At 38.7% G+C, this 21042-nt stretch overlaps 1 protein-coding gene across 4 annotated transcripts in view; it reads left to right on the top strand.

The window, feature by feature from the left end:
* lrp4 (low density lipoprotein receptor-related protein 4) overlaps positions 1-21042 on the top strand; it is a 341005-nt gene that overhangs the window by 306960 nt on the left and 13003 nt on the right. For 3 of the 4 annotated variants that reach the window (XM_052029316.1, XM_052029315.1, XM_052029314.1), the window contains exons 32-37: positions 3688-3832; positions 5265-5378; positions 6488-6617; positions 10248-10318; positions 14385-14472; positions 16239-16380. In XM_052029316.1, the coding sequence (XP_051885276.1) occupies positions 3688-3832; positions 5265-5378; positions 6488-6617; positions 10248-10318; positions 14385-14472; positions 16239-16380 (690 nt within the window). Of the gene's footprint in view, positions 1-3687; positions 3833-5264; positions 5379-6487; positions 6618-10247; positions 10319-14384; positions 14473-16238; positions 16381-19132; positions 19199-21042 lie in introns of all 4 variants that reach the window. The other variant, XM_052029318.1, reaches the window with a different exon arrangement.

Raw genomic sequence — 21042 nt, 5'->3', positions numbered from 1 at the left:
TCCTTGAGAATGTGGTGGTGACCCACCTCCTTGAACTGTGGTAGCCCTTCTGAAGATGATGCTGTTGGGTAGAGAGTTCCAGGATTTAGAACCAAAAATAATGAAGGAAAGTCAAGAAAGTATGCAGCTTGAAGGGAATTTGCAGGGGATATTCCCATACATCTGCTGCTGCTCATGTCCTTCTCAGTGGTAGTAGTAGTGGCTCTGGGAGATGCTGTTGCAGAGGCCTGGGTGAATAACTGCAGTGCATCTTGTAGCTGGGACACACTGCAGCCCTGTGATGCATATTTTGGGTGGTTGTTCGGACTGCCAGGATCACCCTGTGCAGAGTTCTTGCAGGTGTTAATTGCAATCTCACAGAGCTCTTTAATAGAACCAGTGCAGGCATTTTGGGGTTCCCACCATTCCCCACCCCAGCCTCCCTCCCCAGATTTTACTCTTGTTAGAGGCAGGCTCATACATAAGAACTCAAGGGATTCCCGGAAAATTTATGCAGTAAAGCACAATGTTCACTGTGGGCAGGGAGGAAATGTATCCAGATTCTGATGTATTCTGAGATTAGGGAATGAACAGATAATTTCCAGAAAAAAATATTTTTATGTATTCTTCATTAATGGCCTGGAGCATTGCCTTGAGAGTTTAATTATCAGATTTCAGGAATGAGTAGCTTTTCTCTCTTTAACTTACTTAATCTTTCCAAGTGTTGCTGGTTACAAGAGATGGTCTGGCCCACTTATCTGCTTCCAGGATCTTCTGTTGTACAGGTAGGGCTTTTTGTGCCCCCGGCTACAACAGGCCACACCTGCAGGTCCTCCCCACAACAAGTTCCATTTGTCCCATATTGTTGGGATACATTGTTGACAAGCCTGGAATCAACAGTGAGCAGAATCCTACACTTGCACCTGTGATATAAATACCATGGCTCCAGGGGCCAGGTCAGAAGACTGGAATTGTGTTGAGAATGGCTCAACTTCTGATTCCCAAAAGCCTTCCTCCTATTGACAAGGCACTTGTCAGGAGTGTGATGGAACACTCTCATCTTACTTGGATGTATTCAGTGTGGTACACCTTATCCAGGAGAATGTAGCCCTCTTCATTGGCACCTCATCTACCACCCTAAACATTCACTCCCTTAATCACAGTGCAGTAGGTGCAGTTTATCTGATGCACTATAGGAACTCAGCAAGATTTCTCTGAAAGCACCTCCCAAACTTATGACTGCCTAGACAGATAAGGGCACCAAGAATTCCTCCACTTCCCAGTGGCACTGCAAATCATGCATGATCCTGACATGGAAATATCATTGATCCTTTTTCATAGATTACTTAAAATCTTTTATTTCCCTACTTAACAGCACTTGAGAATACTTTCAGCACCTGGACTGTGGTGGTTCAACACGTTAGCTCACCGTCATTTTCTTATTGGTAGTTAGGGATGTGCAATAAGTTTGCCTTCACTGTTCCCATGAACTAATGAGGAAAGGAAAAAGAGCTTTAACATTTACAGTATAGCCAGTTTACCAGATCAATATGTAAAATCAAAATGACTGGAAATGTGTAACATGGTATTTTAAGAAATGAGGATACGACCAGGAGAGATCAAAGTGTTTTCCAAGGAATGAAAACTATGACTCTGTGAATGAGGAAATACAGATTTACTGAGAATCACTGCAAGTCAGATATTTGGAATTTTGGCAATAGTTATATCTGTGTTTAAATAATGTAATGCATTGGTACAGGTAATAATCAGCAATATATAACCATTAATGATTATATTTTGTTGATTTACCTGGAATAACACAATGTCATTTTTTTATAACTTATTAAGAATGAATACAAGTCCCATGATTTTAAATGAATGGATGGAAATCTTGGTTTATCTACACATTAATAAAGATATCTTATCTTACATTCCTGGCAACTGAGACATCCTGCTAGAACCTGTGGATTCATAACCAAGTCCCCATTGGCAGGTACTGCTCTGTGCTCCAGGAGAAATCGAAGTATCAGGATATGCTGATCTTTTACCACAACTACAGTGGCAACAACTGGGCATGCTATTAATCCTGAGATAATGCCAGTTAAAGCACTCCTGTAGGAAATCTAATCCAGTATGTTTCTTTCAAAAGGTTAAAAGAATTTGCTTTCTCAGTACTAACGTATACTTATAGTAATAAAGGGTATTTTCATTTTAACTTTGAGTAAGAGATTGACAGGAATTACAATGCAATCAAGAATAAGGAGGGTTTGGTTGCACAGTTTTGGTCCCCTTACCTTGGAAAAAATATACTATCATTGGAGGCAGTCCAAAGGAGATTAACCAGGCTAATTCATGGGTTAAGAGGATTGTCCAATCAAGAAAGGTTAAAGAGTTAGGTTTATATTCATTGAAGTTCAGAAGAATGAGGGGTGATCTTATTGAAACATATCAGATCTAAGGGGGAATGACAGGGTAAATGTCGAGATGTTTTCACTAGTAGGAAAATCTCAAACAAGGGAACATAGTCTTTTAAGTCTGAAATATATTACAATTTCTTCTCGCAGAGAATGGTGAATCTCTGAAATTCTCAGCCCCAGAGAGTTGTGGAGGCTAGCTCATTGGAAGTACTTACAGTAAAGATCATGGGAAAGAGCTATGGGGATCTGGCTCAGAGCAGGAGTTGAAGCTTGGGCAGGACAGGCTTGAGAGTTCAACTCCTGTCCCTGTTTTCTTGTGTTAATTATTTTTTGCCAGTGAACCATTTCTATAGCTTTTAGATATAACAGTGCCACCATGCGGAGAAACAAAAAATAACAAGTGAACAGAAGACTATAATTTAATTTTAGCCTCTTTTCACGTAAAATTCTATGCTTCTAAATTTTAAGAGAAGTATTGACTGGTGCAAATTGCTTCTTGAAATAAAAACTGGCCCTCTTAAAATAAATATTATGTATTTGCCATTTAATGCAACTATGACATTTCTCCATAGGTTATAGTTACCACCTTTTCTCGGGGAACAGCCAGAGAATAATGAGCCAAATGGCCTATGCTTCTGTGTGGGTAACATCTTTTCACAGGTCTGCTGTCCACAAAGAAGAAAATGAGAGGAGATAAGACAGACTTAAGGATATTTATTGGAAAGCATTTTTGGTTATTTAGTTCAAAGTGTAAGTGTGCTCTAGGCAGGAATCTGGAATTCACATTGTATATTCATTTAAACAGTACATTTGCCAAATGCTAATATTTATATTGGAACCGCTCAGATTCAAAATGGTGCTGATATAGTAGAAGAGGAAATTACTGCCAATCAAAGATGAGAATTCCTTCGCAAGATTGGAGAAATGTTTCAGTGAATAAGTTATAGCAAAAATACTGTCATTTTTATTTGAAGCTTGAGGATTTCTTGAGAAATATTTGCATATTTTCAGTACAAATAAAATGCATAAAACTTGGTGTGAAGGCAGATGAGCTCAATCATCTCCTTCTCCTTGTCCATGGAATGTTGGATATGCTCAATAATTATTGTGGCATCATGGACACCTCCGCTCCTCGTTCCTCCTGGCTTTTCCCAACAATTATTCGCTAATAAAAACTTGTACTTGAAATAAATAATTATGGAAGAATTCTGCACAATTTTAAATCATATGCATTGTTCGATGTATAAAGTAAAATCATTAGTAAATTGTAAATTGTTGCTTTTACAATTAGCATGATCGCTGGATTTACTGGACAGACTGGCAAACCAAATCAGTTCAGCGTGTGGACAAATACACAGGTCGAAACAAGGAGACCATCCTCGCTAACGTAGAGGGACTGATGGATATTATTGTAGTCTCCCCACAAAGGCAAACAGGTATACAGTGAAGGAAATAGAATTAAAACTGCTGGGCCGTAATTTGCTGTAGCAGGATATCTAATGGCATCTGATGTTGGTAGACTTGTCCCTGTCCATTTACATTTTTATATTCTTTGCATGGGTAGTTTTGAAAGTCTAAGTTGACAGTGAGGGAAGCAGGGCATCTTGCAAATAAGTGAACAGGGCAAGTCAAGGTATCTCCTGAATGATTTGGATTGAAGCATTGTAATTATTAGCACAAGGAAATGTAAATTAGGGTGGACTGCTTCAATATGAAATTGTATGTAGAAGTTAAAAGAAAGGGAGGGAATAGTAGTGAACTGAGGAAAACAATCATGAAGAAAAAGTTTAAAAAAATTTTAAAGATCTCTAGCTTAAAAAAATTGGATACCATGATTGTAATAATTAATATTCAGTGCCAGTGAAACTGACAGTACTTGACATATAACATATGGTTCAAAGGGTATTTAAATGAAGACCTAAATGTGGTGAGTTTATTCCATATCTAAAACACAAATACCGAAACTACATATTACTCAGTGCATTTCAACAGTAAGTAAGCAAGTGTAACACTAGTTTCATGTAACTAACTGCAAAATAATGTAACTCAGACAAAAGCTTTTGGATGTTTGTATTTTCACTATACATCTGCCCCTTGCTGTACTATTTGCATATTGTGCTCCAGTAACCTGGCAATCATTTTGGTGGAAAAAATAATGGAGTATAATTTAAATAAGAATAGATCAAATCAATTGAGACAGTATTGTCTTTCTCATATTTTTATTCGGAAATATATCCAGGATTTATATTCTGAGTTTGTGCCTAAAGCACAAATACAGCAACATTATGCCATTGAACGATTTCAATAATAAGCTAGCATTTTCAGAAAATGAATAGCTAGGCAATGCCTATGATGCAATTGTTTTGTCAATATGAAACCATTGAATAAAAATATATAGAAAAATATCAGATCAAAAAATCATAACAGATATTTTAGTATTTCATATTAATCATATTCATTTTCCCTTTGTAAATTTATTTCAAAATTATACAACTAAAAATGTAGTGCGACTTAATGCCTGTTGAAGAACACGAGTAATGTGATTGCAAAATAATGCACTTTATAATGTGCTAATCATGATTGTGTTGAATCATGATTGCACTGAAGATTTAAAAAAACTAAGACAATATCAGATGTAACATCTGCCCTAGGCCACATAGGCAGCAGTTGGCCACGCAACCCTGGTGCCTTGCACCATGGACTCCCACCTTGCTGCTGTTGTTGGACATTCAAAATCCGGCTCCTCCCCTACCCACCACCCTGTTTACTGCTGCATTTTTTATTGCTTCTGCGAAACACGTTGCTGAGAGAACATTACTGTGTGAAATAATTCTGAGTTTCACTTTAAATGATTGGATTTGATTTTAGGTACTAATTCGTGTGGTGTCAATAATGGAGGATGCACACATCTTTGCTTTGCCAGGGCAACAGACTTTGTGTGTGAATGTCCAGATGAACCAGATGGACGGCCGTGCTCAGTGGGTGAGTAAGAATTTTTAAGGCTACAAGCTGAGAAAATACCCCACAAATGGCGATGGTTTGAACATGACTTGCTATAGTAACAGCTTGATAAGAAACAAAGTAATGTTAAAATATTCAATTTCATGAAGAGGTATTATAAGCATCTGGCTCCATAGCAGATTTCTGCTATCAGTGACAGAATATTTCAAGTAGTAATAATATGCATCCAAACATGCTTTTCTTTTGCATATATTACATTTAAATGAGTTTGAGCAAAATGACTATCTAAATTTTGTGCCAATTCAGATCACTGTTCTTCCTAAAATGGCACTATGTCACATGGTTATTTTATATTCGATCTTGCATATTTTGTACACACACAGTATCTTTGAACAGTTGATGATCCCTGAGATTTCATGAATTATTTTTGCTATTTTCTGGCAGTAGTTGGATGGACTTGAATGAGATTTGAAAAATAAATTTCCTCTGGTTTGCATGTATTTAATTTCCATGGTAATCACTGGGAGATGCTCTGTTTGCATTCTCTCACTCACACAGTCGCTTCCACCTCCAACAATGGGCAATAAATGTATGATTCGTGTTTTTTTCTCCATGGTGATCTACAAAGTACATTTGCTTTCTTGGAACAATGGTTTCTGTCCATTTCCTCAAATCCTCAAATTAGCTATTTCATTAAATCCTGTCTCCTTCCAACATTTCTGAACCAATCCTGTGCCAGTTTCCATCAGCAGACCAGCTTCTTCCTGCCAACGAAGTGGTGAACAGTGCTGGCCCCATTCTCCTTTCTGATTGAATTATAAATTGCGACAGCATAACAAAGGATCATTTATCCATCGAGACTGTGCTGATAGTCTTCATGTGAGCCACCTGGTCTTACCCTGTGCTCACGTTTAAATGAATTTTATTCCTTGCCCTCCACTTAGAAAAGTTATGTGCATGGAAGCAGTGCTTCTTCTCCCTCTTTTGGAAAGAATTACTTCTATATTTGACACCTCTGTCAAATAGATTGACACATTATGTAGAGCAAATGTCCAAATCCTGATTTGACAGATGCGCCTGTGGTATTTAAACAAGATTCATAAGTAATTAATAAATGTAATTCCTTACAGTTCCTGGATACGTGCCTCCATTTCCAGAGACCACGAGCTCTGGTGGGAAACATGAAGCTGCTGGCCCTCGCAAAACTTCCGACTCCTTCCCTGCAAAGCCCACACATTCTGTTGAGAACACAAGTGAAAAGTAAGTATGCAGATTGGTTCCTTTGCCTCCAGCTACATCACTAATGGTTTTGACTTTATTCTAGTTGAACTTGAGTCAGGATTTGAAGGGCAGGGGTCTATCTTCACTCGAGGCATTTATGTAGCCTTTTGTAAATTACATTTCTGCAGAAATAATAAGCACTCTTGCCTTCCCATTGGTGCATCAAGTAGGGCCGTAAATGAATATAATTCAGCCTTTGTTATTGCAGCATGAGCCTTTTTGTGTTTTTTTTCCCAGATTGCTACAGAAAATAATAGATTGTTTATGTACATGCACAGTGAGGTTTATTCAGTACAAAATGACAGGATGATGTAATAAATCCCAATAAAAACCATGCAGTTGTGGAAATGGAATATATTGTTAAAACAGGAAGTTGTGGATTATTTTGTTTATTGTTCATACCCTGTTTGCTGTATGGTAACTCTGGGAAAAATGCAGTCAAATTACATGATTGTGATTTCCCTCCCCACCCATTGGATCCCTTTTTTATCCATGTGTTACTGAGTTTTGCACATTTCTGGTGGCCTAATTGCTTCTGAAATAAACAGCTTGCAAGCTGTTTCAAAGAATCATCCATGTTGTTCCAGTTTGTGTCACATATTGGCTAGGCTGGGCAATGGTACCAAATTACCCTCTCAGAAAACATGAGTGAATCAGGTTAGTTTTTGTAACTGTCTCATTAGATTCATGCTCACCATTAACGACATTACCTTTTTATTCCAAATCTATTTAATTCCCCAGCAGGCATAGTGGAGTTCAAACCTGTCTCTTCAGGTCAATAAGCAGAAACCTGCAGGTGCTGGAAAACTGCAATGAAGACACATAATGCTGGAAGCACTCAGTCAGGCAGCATCTGTGGAGAGAGAAGCAGAGCCAGTGGGTAAGGTTGATGATCTTTCATCAGAACCTAATGGAGCTCTGATGGAAGATCATCAACCTGAAACATTAACTCTGTTTCTCTCTGCAGAGATGCTGCAGGATCTGCTGAGTATTTCCAGTGATTTCTGCTTTATTCACGTCTCAGGATATTTTGTTGAGTAATTTGACCACTATACTTACAACTTCCTAATGCTCCTGAAATCTTTTTTAAGAAAAAGATCCAGTATTTCATATGGCTTTTGTGCTTTCTCCAATGGAAGGCTACAAATTAATAGCCAATGGCTTTCATGTTAGAATTGTAGTTGCCTCTATTGAATTTCATTTTTTCATCAGTCAGTGCTGATCTTGCTATCAGTGGGAATCACAATCTAATTTGCCTTTGAGAAAAAAATTTGTTTGTAGCACACTACAGCGTGCACAACCAAGTAAGTAAGTATGTTATTACTGTACATGTTTGACTCTTCACAGTTACCAATAGTGAAGTTTCTGAGCATGAGCGAAGGACAGGGGTCCCTGCATCTGCTGCTTTAGGGGTTTCTATCCATGGCGGGAAAAGTCATTTTCAACAAAACTGTTGAAAATGCCACGTCTCAAATGACGAATTGAAATCTCCCTCCAACAGCCATAAACAAATGAGCTGATGCAGTAGCAGAATGTATGACAATACTTTTCATACTATGTGAGTGCAGGTGCTCTCTCAGCAGCATTATACCAACAACCTGCTCTTTACCCCAAGGTAGAAAGGGGATTTCACTGTTTTACAAAATTACCTGCTGTTTTATTACTTTAAGCGTCATACACATCATAGCACTGACACTATTTATGGCTAGAGAACATGCACGGAAACATTTTTTTGTGTGATTTTAATAATAATCTTCAGCACAGGGAACCCTGGACCCTTATAAAGATGACAAATTTAAGTTGAATGCCACAATTCAACTTGGAGCCAGTATTTTTCTCATGGCTTATAAATAAAGACACCAATGCTGAGGAAAGTTGACCAATGTGATTTCAGATTTTCCTCCTGCTCTGCAATAGGTTGATCTCAATAGGATGAACTAGCAGCAGTGACCATTGGCCATGATTCTGTTGGGTTGAGGAAGTGGACATCAGCCATGTTTCCAGTACTTAGCCACTTTTTTTGTCAGTGTGTGTGTGAGTAGAGAAATCCAGATGTGTAGTTACATCTTGAACACTCTAGTAGATGGCTGAACCATGTTGTGTAAGTGTAGGTATGAGAAGGGATCAGAGGGTTCAATACCAATAAGGAATTAAGGAAGAAGGAGGTTAAAAAGTTTGAAGGCAAGGAGCATTGAGCCTTTGGGGCATTCCTTCTATTGCAAGCGTATCCTTGATTAATTTGAAAGGGATATAGAAGACCTTATCCAAACGTAATAAACAGGAGTCCATGCTCTGAGTTAGATTTTCTTGAAGAACAATACTGCTGATCAATGCCATATCACAGAGTTTGATGTTAATCCAAACTTCAAGATTGTCCTCATTGGGATCTGTGACCTTGTACAACATTCAGTACAACCATGTATGTGTCTGGAATGCTTTGCCTATGAAAATCAAAGTCACAGTCTTAGAGAGAGCCCGGGTAACTTTCCGCCAGAAGTGCCTGATTGTAGTTCTGGAAGGTCTCCAAGGCCTCCTTGCACAAGAAACCTGCTTATTATGAGTAATCTTCTCCACTAGCCTGTACAGGTTCCTTTGAACTCTTGGATATATGCTCCCACCCCTTTCCATCATTGTAGTATCCTTCCTTGGAGCAGCATCACACAGCAGTAATAGGAAGAGTGCTGCTAGAATTGTGCATGTCCCCCTTTAAAAACTGGATCTCAAGGTCACAACTGCAAGGTTAAGTGTTGGCAGCTGCAAGATTTTGCAATAAATAGATCAATACAACTGTGGGCATGGAGCCTGACGCAGCACATCATTGCACAATGAAATCTCACAATACTGTGCTGGGAACATGGTGCAGTATACCAGCCACCCAGTGCTCATGTGGAATGGTGGGTGCCAGTTGTGTTAATATGCTGGTTGCATGAGGATTGCTCAAAAAAAATTGTATACTGGTGTTCTCTGCATAAACCTTTAAGTAATTTGCCAAACTCTATCAACTCTTTACCCTTTTAGGTAACAATGTTATACACTGCAATTCTGGATTTTATGGCTTAATGTAAAATTCAGCAAAAATAAATCAAAAGAATGACTATATTCACCATCACATGATGCTGCTGATCAGGCTATGACTGCATTGCCCTTGTGTATATATGTAACTCCATGAAAAATGTCTTTTGATACTTATTTTGCATAACACTTGAAATAAAATTCACTCCTTGAGCATTTTATGAAATTGAAATATTGGCCTGTTGCATGAGAATTCCAGATGCATAAATACCAGATAGACAAGAGTTTACTATACAAGAAGATTGCAGTCTTTGTTGGAGTTTTCAATATATTGTCAGTGTGCCACGTTCACGTACCACCCGAAAGCGGTAATTTTTGGGCTAGTTTTACCATATAGTTGTGGAGCACATGTTGCATCATCGCTAATGCACTGAAATAACACTACAATATTTGAAAGGTTACACACAGCTAAATTATTGCACATGATGATCCATTAAATAATTATCATTATGCTGATGTTTATTGTTAAATGTTGATATTGTCAGCAGGGATTACTATTTCCTGGAAGATGCTAAATTTAATGTATTTTACCTCCAGCTGTTCTCAGAAAGATGCAAACCAAGGTCTCTGTGATCAGGATGAAAGCCAGGTGTTGCCTGCAATAAATGGTATGTTTTCTGCTAATAGGGCTAAAGAAACTTCTTTGTTAAAGAGTGATTAGTTCACATGCCACTTTATTAATTCCTGGCAGGTAGGTAGCCCTAGCAAGGCCAGAATTTATAGACCATTCTTAGTTGTTCTTGGGAAGATAGTAGTGAACCATTCTCTTGACTTTCTCTTGAGCTATGAAGACACTCCCTACAAGCTTTTAGGTGGGGGGTTTCCAGGTGTTTACTAGGTGACGAGGAATGGTAACAGATGTCCTAATTATGATGGTGTGTGCCTTTAGTTGTGGTTTAATATGGAACTGCTTCCTTTAATATTCTGGATGATGGGAGTCTGAGTTTGGAGATGCTGTAGTAGAAGCCTTATTGCAGTGCGCCCTGCAGATAATGGATAGGAAGCAGCACCTCAGCCCACCATTGACCACTGACCATCCACTTAGACTAGTTCTACATTAATCCCATTTTATTCTCCCCACATTCTCAAGAACTCCCCTCTGACTTAATCACTCACCTAAATGCTAAGCAAAGTTTACAGTGGCCAAGTAAACTACCAACTTGGGATGTGGGAGGAAACTAGATCACCCGGGGAAACCGATGTGGTCAAAGGGAGAACACGCAACTCCTCACAGACAGCAGCAGAGGTCAGGATTGATCCCGGGTCACTGGAGGTATCAGTCAGCAGCTCTACCAGCTGTGCCACCATGCTGAGCCCTATTAAAGCCCATACCACTTGAAATCCACATTCCTGGTATATTTAAGAAGTTGCATAAAATGTGACTCTGAATGTTATAGCTGAATGTTTTCAAGGCATGCTTGTTTCTATGACCTACATTGATGGAATTACCATCCGTTATTCAGACTGTTAAGAGTTGACAATATAACTGTGGTTTCCAAGTAATTCAAGCATCTCCATCTGCCAATTACCCACCACCTAATACCACCAGCACAAAGTTGGCTGAGGTGATATCACCAATAATGTATGGTGACCTGCCTAAACCAAATTAAAACCAAATAGTGCCCATTGTCTGTGTGACATTTAGGTTCTAAAATGGCACGCACTTATGGTACAAATTACATTAGATTCCATATTCATAGAACATTAATGAGTGCACATTATACTCAGCAGACAATGCAGAGTAGTCAGATTGCGAAGGCATTGGTAAATGTGCTGCCATCTCTGTCTACTATTTTGGAGTACACCATTCTACTTAACCCACTCTTTTAAACAAACATGACGCAAATCCGACAGCATGAAGGAACTTCCACTGCAGTATTTAAAGTGTTTGTTGGTTGTTCATTAATTCTTGCTTTTGCTGCTCCTCTTGGTGTTTCAGATTGTTTTAGCCTCTAGAGAGGGATGTGGCAGTAGTAAAGGACCTTATTTGCATAGTTGAGGGTACTGCACAAACCTTTGCTATTCCAGTGCTATTCCTTGATTTGAATGGTGGGAAAACTGGATAAAATAAAATTGCGCAGTCTAATTACATTCTAAAAACTGTTTCACTGATATAAAACCATAGCTATTCATAATAGGGAAAGAATAGGATTTAGTCCATCAATTAAAAGTAGGATACTGCAAAAGAGGTTACATGTTTAAACCAAGCCCAACTAAATGTGACAGAATTAATTATTATTTTTCCTTTGGGGAAATTAATTCAATCGCCATTGGTAAAGTTCTCCACCTAGTGGCCTGGCTGAGATTCAATATAATAAAATGCAAACAGCCGAGTTACACTCAGTGACAAGGGAAGGCTCAGAATAAATCTGCCTGTGTGGTGGAGCCCACCAACTTCCTGCTAATTATAATGACATGATTGTCTAGCCAGCACCATGTGTGCTGATCATTGGCTGGAAGCTTCATCAGAGGATCAAAATCGTGGCCTGAATGTTAGCAGTTGTGATTGAAACAAATTTCAGATTTCATTGACACAGAGAGCAGAACAATGAGCTGGGAGGGAGAAGGTACAGGAAGGTGAATAGGGTCTTGTTCAATGTGTTGATAGCGCTTTCACAATGACGTCCTCTCTGAAATGTAAAATTCGTTTCAGGTGCAACCCACTGGCCCATCGTAAAATCTAGGCCATCGTTTTGTTTGCCTGACAAAGCATCTAGCCACTGACAGTCAAGACTGACGGGACATTTTGTGCTTAAGTTTGTGGGCTGCCTTGCATTCCATAGCATGGGAACAAATTCAGCCACAGCCTCATTATTATTTATAATTTGTTAAATCCAGTCTCAGCCAGACCATTAGGTGGCGAAGTTTACCAGTGGAAATTGAATGAATTTCACATGAGAGAAATAATTATCAGCTGTGCCAATTTTCCTCACACCGGTAGCCTCTTGGAATATTCCACATCTTTTTGATAAAATAAATCTTACTCTTACCCCATTATTAACAGCTCTGGACGTATACCTATGTGATTTTGTTTTGCTTATATATATGTGCACTATTTATAATGGTCTGTTTCCTTCCACTCAAATCAACGAATGAAATCATTTTGCATGCATATACTTCAAAACAGCCGAAAGATTTGTTCTCAGCCTGATGAAGTTCTGTTTTGAAAAGTCAGCAAATTATCCCCCAGTTCTTTTCAAGTATAAGGAACAACCCAGTGGTTCTTGATTAGTAAGGGCGTCAAAGGTTACAGGGAGAAGGCAGGAGAATGGGGCTGAGAGGGAAAGATAAATCAGCCATGATCAAATGGCAGAGAAGGCGCAATGGGCCTAAATGGCCTAATTCTGCTCCTATGTCTTATGGATATCTTAACTGCACTGTAAATTGTTATCTTTAAAGAACAGGAGACACATTTGGCCTCCCCTGAGCCCTCCCTACCACTGCCCTCCTCTGACCCCCCTCCAGCCCCTCCAATCTTCAATGTCCCCTCCAAACTCTCCCTCTCTGAGGCAGAACGGTCTGTCCTCAGCAGAGGCCTAACCTTCGTACCTCTGCGCCTGCACCTCAATGAGTTCCGTGACCACCATGACAAAGAAGTCGGCTTCCATCCTTTCCTCTATCTTTCAGTTCAGATGAAGGGTCTTGACCTAAAATATTGACTGTCCATTTCCCTCCATAGATGCTACATGACCTGCTGGGTTCCTCCAGCTTTTTGTGTGTCGACAAAGAGGAACTTAAAGAAGAATTTAAAAAACTGTCAGTGTACCAGTTGTCATACCAATATGAAATTAATAGTGGTCTCTGCTGTTCTGTACATTTTGCATCAAATCTACACAGAAACTGCTTTAAGCAGTGAAGCATAGAAATATTTGTACAACTCTGACTCACTGACTCCATTGAAAGCAATATAAGATTTTTCCTGAAGGAAGAAAAAGAATGAGATGGCAGGATGTTCTGAGATTGTTGTCTCTGTCTTTTGTCAAGGGGCAAAAAGTCTAGAAGTCAGGGTAGATTTGCCATTCATTTTCCAGCTAGTTGTGAGTAGGGAAAGGGCATGGCTTCTGCCCCATCCCTCTGGCAAACTTTTTCACAAGTTACACAACCTTTCTGACCAGCTACAGAAAATTAACTTGTTTCATCTTTCCTTAATACCTCACTCGGCAGCATCAAGAACAACCTCCATGAGGACTTTATGCAAGGGTACATCTAACCAATTCATAACATAGAGTTCTACAATTAATGCAGCAATCTATCATTGCACTGAATTTCCTACCGAAAAGGGGGACAATAGAGCTTTTCTAAGCTCCCATTATCATAAAGCCATCATTGAGTTATTGTAGAACCAATTAAAGAATGAAGTGTTCCAGTAAATACGTTGAACTTTTAGGAAATAATGGCATACGTGGGTAGTGTTTGTGTAGAAATGTCAGGTTGATCCTATGAATTGTCCAGCCATACACATTATTGTTTCCATCCAAGGATTAATGCTTGTGAGTTAAAAGCAGGTTAGTTTTGACCTTGTGCTTTCTTTGATTCTTTGTTACCCCCAGGCAAATTAGCCTTAAAGCATTCACCTTGTGTTATCTTTATATTAAACTTTCTGATTTAGTATTATATTCCAGTTCACATTGTTTCATTTATACAACTGACTAATTGGGCTTATAACTGTTGCAGGTGAAGGTCTACATGTAAGTTACGTCATTGGAGCCGTCTTGACAATATTAGCTATCCTAATTCTTATAGCTGCATTCATTATATACAGGTATTGTGTTTCAATCTTATTTTTGCAACCATTCTAAGACGTTTTCATTTCCTGGAATTTTGAATATATTTTGCAATAAATTCTTAATATTGGTTATGCAAAGAATTAGTCCATGGTTCAGTAGACAGAGACATTTACCCAGAAATTTATCCACGGTTGGCAGCACTAAATACGTTATCAAGTAACAGCTGTTATTCTATTAGAAAGTATGTTTAATGTTATCAACCAGAGATGAATTTCAAGGCAAATATCCTACAAATCAGGGAGATACTGGATTTTATAGCTTTTACTTATTCTGTTAACTGATGTGGCCTATAGTGGCAGGACCAGGAATGTTGTTCAAACATATTCTGCCACCTTCTCGATTAGTGGATTAACTGTAATAATAATGAGTAAATATTGTTACCTCATTTAAACACTGGCTCCTCCAGTTATTGAATGATGTTGACATTTAATACAGGTGGCATATTTGCAATGGGAATAGAGAGTCATAGAGCAATACGGCACGGTTACAGGCTCTTCGGATCAACAAGCCCATGCTGACCGTGTTGTCCACCCAGCTAGTCCCGATTTCCTGCGTTCTGCCTATATCCCTGAATCCCCACCTCTCCATGTACCTATCCAAGTGCTTCTTAAATGATGCTATTGCACCTGCCTCACCCACTTCCTCTGGCAGCTCATTCCATATACTCACCACCCTCTGTGTGGAAAAAGTTGCCTGCCAGGTCCCTTTTAAATCTTTTCCCCCTCACCCTAAACCTATGCCCCCTAATTTTGGACTCCCCTACCCTGGGGAAAAGACTGTCACCATCCACCTTATCTATGCTTCTCATAATTTTAAACACTGCTATAAGGTCGCCCTTCATTCTCCTACTTTCCAAGGAATAAAGACCTAGCCTGGCCAACCTCTCCCTATAACTTGGGTCCTCTAATCCAGGCAACATAATAGTTCATGCAAGCCTGCATATGCAGCAAAGCTAATATAAGATGCAAACATGCAATGATATTTCAATATAATCAATGTACAGTATATTACATAACTCTTAAGGGAGGAAAAGAAAATCTGGGTCAGAAGTTCTGGATTTCCCTCCCAATACCTTTCATTGCTCTTTTAAGACATTCTTTAACAACTACCTCTTTGATAATGCTGTTGTTCATGTGCCCTATCAACTCTAAATGTGGCTTTTGCAATATTTTCTCTTTGATAATTCTGCTGCAAAATACTTTGGAATGTTTTGCTGCACAAAAGGCTCTTTGTAATTGGAAGTTTCTATTGTTGTTTCGGAACTGGAATGAAATCTTCTAGAAAGCCATAATTAAAAATAATAAACTAATAGGATTTCTCATGGTATGAACTACTGCCCTTTACTTCCAATAAATGCCCTATTGTCCTAAGGAAAGAGGGAAAGGAAACAGCTAGGAGACTGCTTACATATACAGATTGACATGGGACCATCTTTGCAATTTTCAGGTGTAAATAGTTGGACGTACTGCAGCTATTTGTGGCGGCTCCAGGTTTAGCTAGAATCTGTTGTGAAGTTATTCATTTTCCATTTATTTTTGTTCTGTCCCAGTAAAATGAACAGTCTGATTATAACTTGTCTAGAGGCATGTCCTCCCAAACATGGAAGAAGCAATCAAAAGTTAACTGGCTGCTTTACCAGCAGCTTATTTAAATTTTACAACAGATGTCTGAGATGCTTGATCTCAGCTGTATAGACGGAACCCTTGTGGAATGTGCAAGTAACTTTTTTTCCCCTCTTCAGGCACAAAAAGTCAAAGTTTGATGATCCTGCTGTGAGCAACCTAACCTACAGCAACCCATCGTACCGGACATCGACGCAAGAAGTGAAGATAGAAACAGTTCAGAAACCAGCTCTATATAATCAGCTGCGATATAAGAAAGAGGTAAAACTGTCTTAACAGTGTTCTGGTTAGGATTAATATTTTATCAGCAAACTTTTCTAATTTTCAAACTGTAAGGCCAGGTTAGGGGACCAGAGCTAAAAAGAATAGTAAGGTAAATAGTACAATGTTTTAAAAACTAATACAGAGTTTAGACTTAAAACCCTGTAAGAGAGGAGACAAGAAGTTTCACAGATTTTACAGTCCTGCATAGATAGCAAGGACACAAGAGAGATGGAAGAATATGTAGAATGGCATATTTGCAACAGGGGAAGGGAAGTTGAAAGCCAAAAAGATAATTGACCTCTCAGAATATTGATCAAATATAGGGAGCTGAGAAGGTTGGAAAATAATGTGGATTTTAGAAGTAAGCCAGTGATTGGCTGAGTTAGCTCATAGGAACCTCCTCAGTTGCATTTAAGTTGATTGAAGTAAGAAGTATGTTGCATTTCTGAAAAAACATGTTTAGACTGCACCTGATGAATTGCAAAACCAACAATCATTGCTCCATTGAAGAGCATAGAGAAGATCAAAGCACAAATAAAAGACAGATTGTGCACACTGAGCTATATGCCTTGACAGAAGTCGAGGACAATTGAATGGAATTGTAAGTAAAATAATTGGATGAAGAGAAAACCACAGTGAGTGAGAAGAGAGAGTCCTGGTGAATCCCTGAGTTAAGGGGGAAAGATAGGATGAGCTATGCAACACTAGTGGATTGATATGTTAGAAGTTAGACAGCTGTGCTGATAGTGAGATGTCAAACTGTCTTGATCTGTATCCTGCTAGGATTACTCCGGCCATAACATATGTTCTACCAAAATATTCAAGAAAAGAGGTCCTGAGGCACGTCACACAGATACAAGACTCATTAGAGAAATGCCTACATAGAAAGCTAAACTGACAAAATATATCAAGCTGGAAGTGTTAGGCTTCGGGATACTTTCAAAATTAGGAGCAACTTCCATTACTTCAATAGGGTGACAGTTATAGACTCCTAGAGTCATCGCTGCTCAGAATTAAGCCACACAGCCCCCTGAGTCCATGCCAGGTCGCAATCTCTCTCTCTTCCCCCCCCCCACCCTCTCTCTCCTCCCCCCCCCCTTTCCCTCGCACTGTCCCCCTCTCCCTCTCTCCCCCTCCCCCTCTCTCCCCCTCCCTCTCTTCCCTCCTCCCTCGAGAGAGAGCAATTGTGCATCCCATTACTCCACTGTACCCCTTAGCCCTGCAAGTTTATTTCTTCAAGTGCCTATCCAATTCCCTGATAAAAATCATTAATGTTCCAGTTCCACCACCCTCATTGGCAGTGGTTCCAGGTAATTATCAGACATTCCCCTTCCTTCCACCACCCACACTCTGTAATTTCTTGCCCAAAATCTTAAATTTGCCTTCTCAACCGCTTTTGCTCCAAGGAGAACAACCTTGTCACTAAAATCTCTCATCCCTGACAAACTCCTCTGCACCTTCTCGAGGACCTTTGCATCCATGCTAATGTGTGGTAACCAGAGCTGAACACAGTTTTCAAATTGTGGCCTCGCCAGAGTTTTATGAAGAGTCAGCATACTTTCTCTGCAATTGTACTCAAAGCCTTTATTTATGAAGGCCAAGACCCTTGCAATGAAAGGGAACACGCATTATGCCTCAGTTTAAAATATACCAACTACCTTTAATATGGTTGAGAAAATGCAGCTGTAATTATGAATTCACTGTCCCATGTTACTCGGAATTCCTTCAATAAGTATTGTATTTAATCTCAATCAGTGAAGTCGTCTGCAGTAATTTAATTATTCTTTCAATAAGTCCTGCCACATTCAAAGATCCATGCAGAATGTTCTTGCACACCCTTTAGCACTCTGCCATTAAGTCTGCATTGCTTCTTCCCATCCCTTCTGCCAAATTTCATTACCTCACACTTCTCTGTATTAAATTCCAACTGCCACCAATCTGCCCCTTCTGCTTGACTGTTATGTCCTGTTGTGGTCAACTGGTATCATTAGCATATTTTGAAACTGAGAGGACAAAGAGAAAGAATTGGACTTCAAGGGGTAAAAATTCAATTCCTGTTGCTTGTGCTGAATGCACAAGTGTAATGTGCTGTACTCAATTCCAAAATTTGATCTCATTCCTTTCAATAGAGCTGAAATTTGTAATCAAGATTGAATACACATTCATGGTCAGGGAGGCATTTCACTCTAATTATTTCCTATAGTGGGGCTAATTCTTGGTCCAGAGCAATTCTGGTCTTGCACAAACAAACAGTGAGCATAAGCAACCTTGAATGAGGCTGCAAGTCTTTCTGAAACACTTATTGTAAATTAATCTTTAAATGATTATGCACACACGTTCAGTGTAGCCTGTATTGTCCACACACCCTCTGCCTATTATTCTCTCCCTTTCCTGATCTGATCCCTTAAGAAGCAACATGCTTATCTGTAAGTCTGATTGCAATGGAAATGCTTCAATCTTGTATTTTCTTTTCTATTGGTTTCTGGCACAATGCCTTCCTTGGAAAACAAAGAATAGGGGATGGCAGTATTACAGGAGAGCAGAAGAAAATGGACAGGGCCTTGAGATTTGAGTGAGGTCAGGATGTAGGGTGAATGTGTAATCTCAGGAGGGATGTGTTTTTTATATATGAAATGAAATAATTAGTAATATAGTGTACAGTATAAAGCATCAAATAGCTTAATAATAAATTGAAGATTCAAAATCATTGATATGTTGTATTTTGGAAATCTCTTTTCCTTGACTGCAGCTCTCTGGTCCATCTGATAGTCTTTCACCTTTCATTTTCTGACTGCTACTTCAAATGTTACCTCAGGTACACGTCAGCATGAGTGTGTGACATGCACACCCCACAATCCAACAATTTCCATCCATTTGACATGGGCTGCTGTGATACACTGTGGCATTTTGCAAATTTGGAAACAACAGGTGTTCCTTGTCTTTCTTTTTTTAAAAAAAGTGCAGTTGTTTAACAAAAAATATATATATTAACGATGGAGAATGTAGAGTCAATGCAGTGTTGCAGAACAATTTCTTCAAATTTTGTTCAGAATAGACTGAGATAAGCTATGCTTTGTAAACATCCACTTAATTAGAAATATAGATAAGTGTAAACTGCTGTTAAAATTTAACTGCAAATACATTCAAGAAATTTTAACATAAAATTATGTTAATTCTTTCAGAATGAATATGTGCACTTTCTCTACTTTATGATGACACTTTACTTAGAGGAACTTGATAAAGTTTAATAATGTTTTAGATACTTAAGATTTTCTTAATGTGATAGAACATATTCTTTCAAGTCATTTTTTGAGATCAGGTTTTATCAGTTTGCAAAATGCAAATGCTTTCATAACAAAAACCATTTAAGGTTCATGGCTTTTTAATCTGCTTTTCATTCTTCTTAATAACAAGCTAATTTGCTGCCACAGCATGAAAATCTACCAAATTGTGCATGCAATTTTCTACTAGTACCTTTGTTTCCCACCTCCCCGCACCTCCCCCCGAGGGTCAGATTCATTTTCAGAACAGAATTATAATTATTTTACCAAATACTTTACAGTTTGTATATAAATGGGTAATATTAATGACAGATTTCTTGCTCCTCTCCCTGAAGTAATTGTTTGTTGTTACTTTCTTTCATAACTGAATTGGGTGTATCTTCATTTTTATCCCCTAAGACTTTAGTATCTCCCAAATGCAGTGCTATAATGGCAATCTAGTGGGAAGGACCTCATGCAATGAAGAGAATTGTTTTTCCAAAGAAATTAATGAAAATAAAATCCTGTGGTTGCTGTAAAAAGCAGATGATACTTCCTGTCATTTTCTCTGTCTGTGCACCATGCTGGAGACAATTAACCTCCTGGTAATAAAGATGAAAATCTACCCTGATGGCACATCTCACACAGTAGGATATTTTTGTAAAACATTGAACAGTCTATGTACATTTGGTTGAATTTGATTGATCCATTAAACTTAAAATACCCCAAAACCTATTTTATATGGTCCTGGGAATCTGAGATATGAAATTTGACTTTTTTCCAGAAAGACAAGGCGACGTAAAGTAAATTAATGAAACTAAGAATACAATAGATTAAATCTGGAATGCACGCTAAAGAGTAGGATGTTAGTGATCATGCCTGAATGTACCTTCCATTATTCCTATTGGAAAGCTATGTGTAGGGGGTATAGTGAGCATAGAATTAACAGTCTAGAGATAATGAATAAGAAATAAAAGATATGAGCAACCAACATAAGGGCACATTTTCCTCTGTAGTCTAAAGTGAGCAAAAAAGTTGATATAATTTCCTTGTAAAATTGGCTTTATTGTTAAAATGAGAAAACAACAGGAGAGGATCATAATGAGAAGTAAAGACCAAAGGAAAGAAATTGACTAAATTGGAAACAGCATAGTCAAGAATTATTTATAAAGGTCAAGATCTCTCTGGTCAAGTTCAGGAAGTAGTTTCTTAAAGGGAAACAAATATTTTTAATTGCTAAAATGGTTGTTGCAAACACACTACTATCCACAACTACCAATGCAATGATATTCAGAGGTACACCCAGCTGATCTTCACTGAAGAGAACTGGTGAAGTTATGTCAGTTATTGACATCTGAACTGCAGCAGCCCCCTTTATAGGATCAGGAGGCCCCAAAGA

The sequence above is a fragment of the Pristis pectinata genome, chromosome 14 (genome assembly GCF_009764475.1).
Source record: "Pristis pectinata isolate sPriPec2 chromosome 14, sPriPec2.1.pri, whole genome shotgun sequence".
NCBI lineage: Eukaryota > Metazoa > Chordata > Chondrichthyes > Rhinopristiformes > Pristidae > Pristis > Pristis pectinata.
This window is presented reverse-complemented; position numbering and strand designations above follow the sequence as displayed.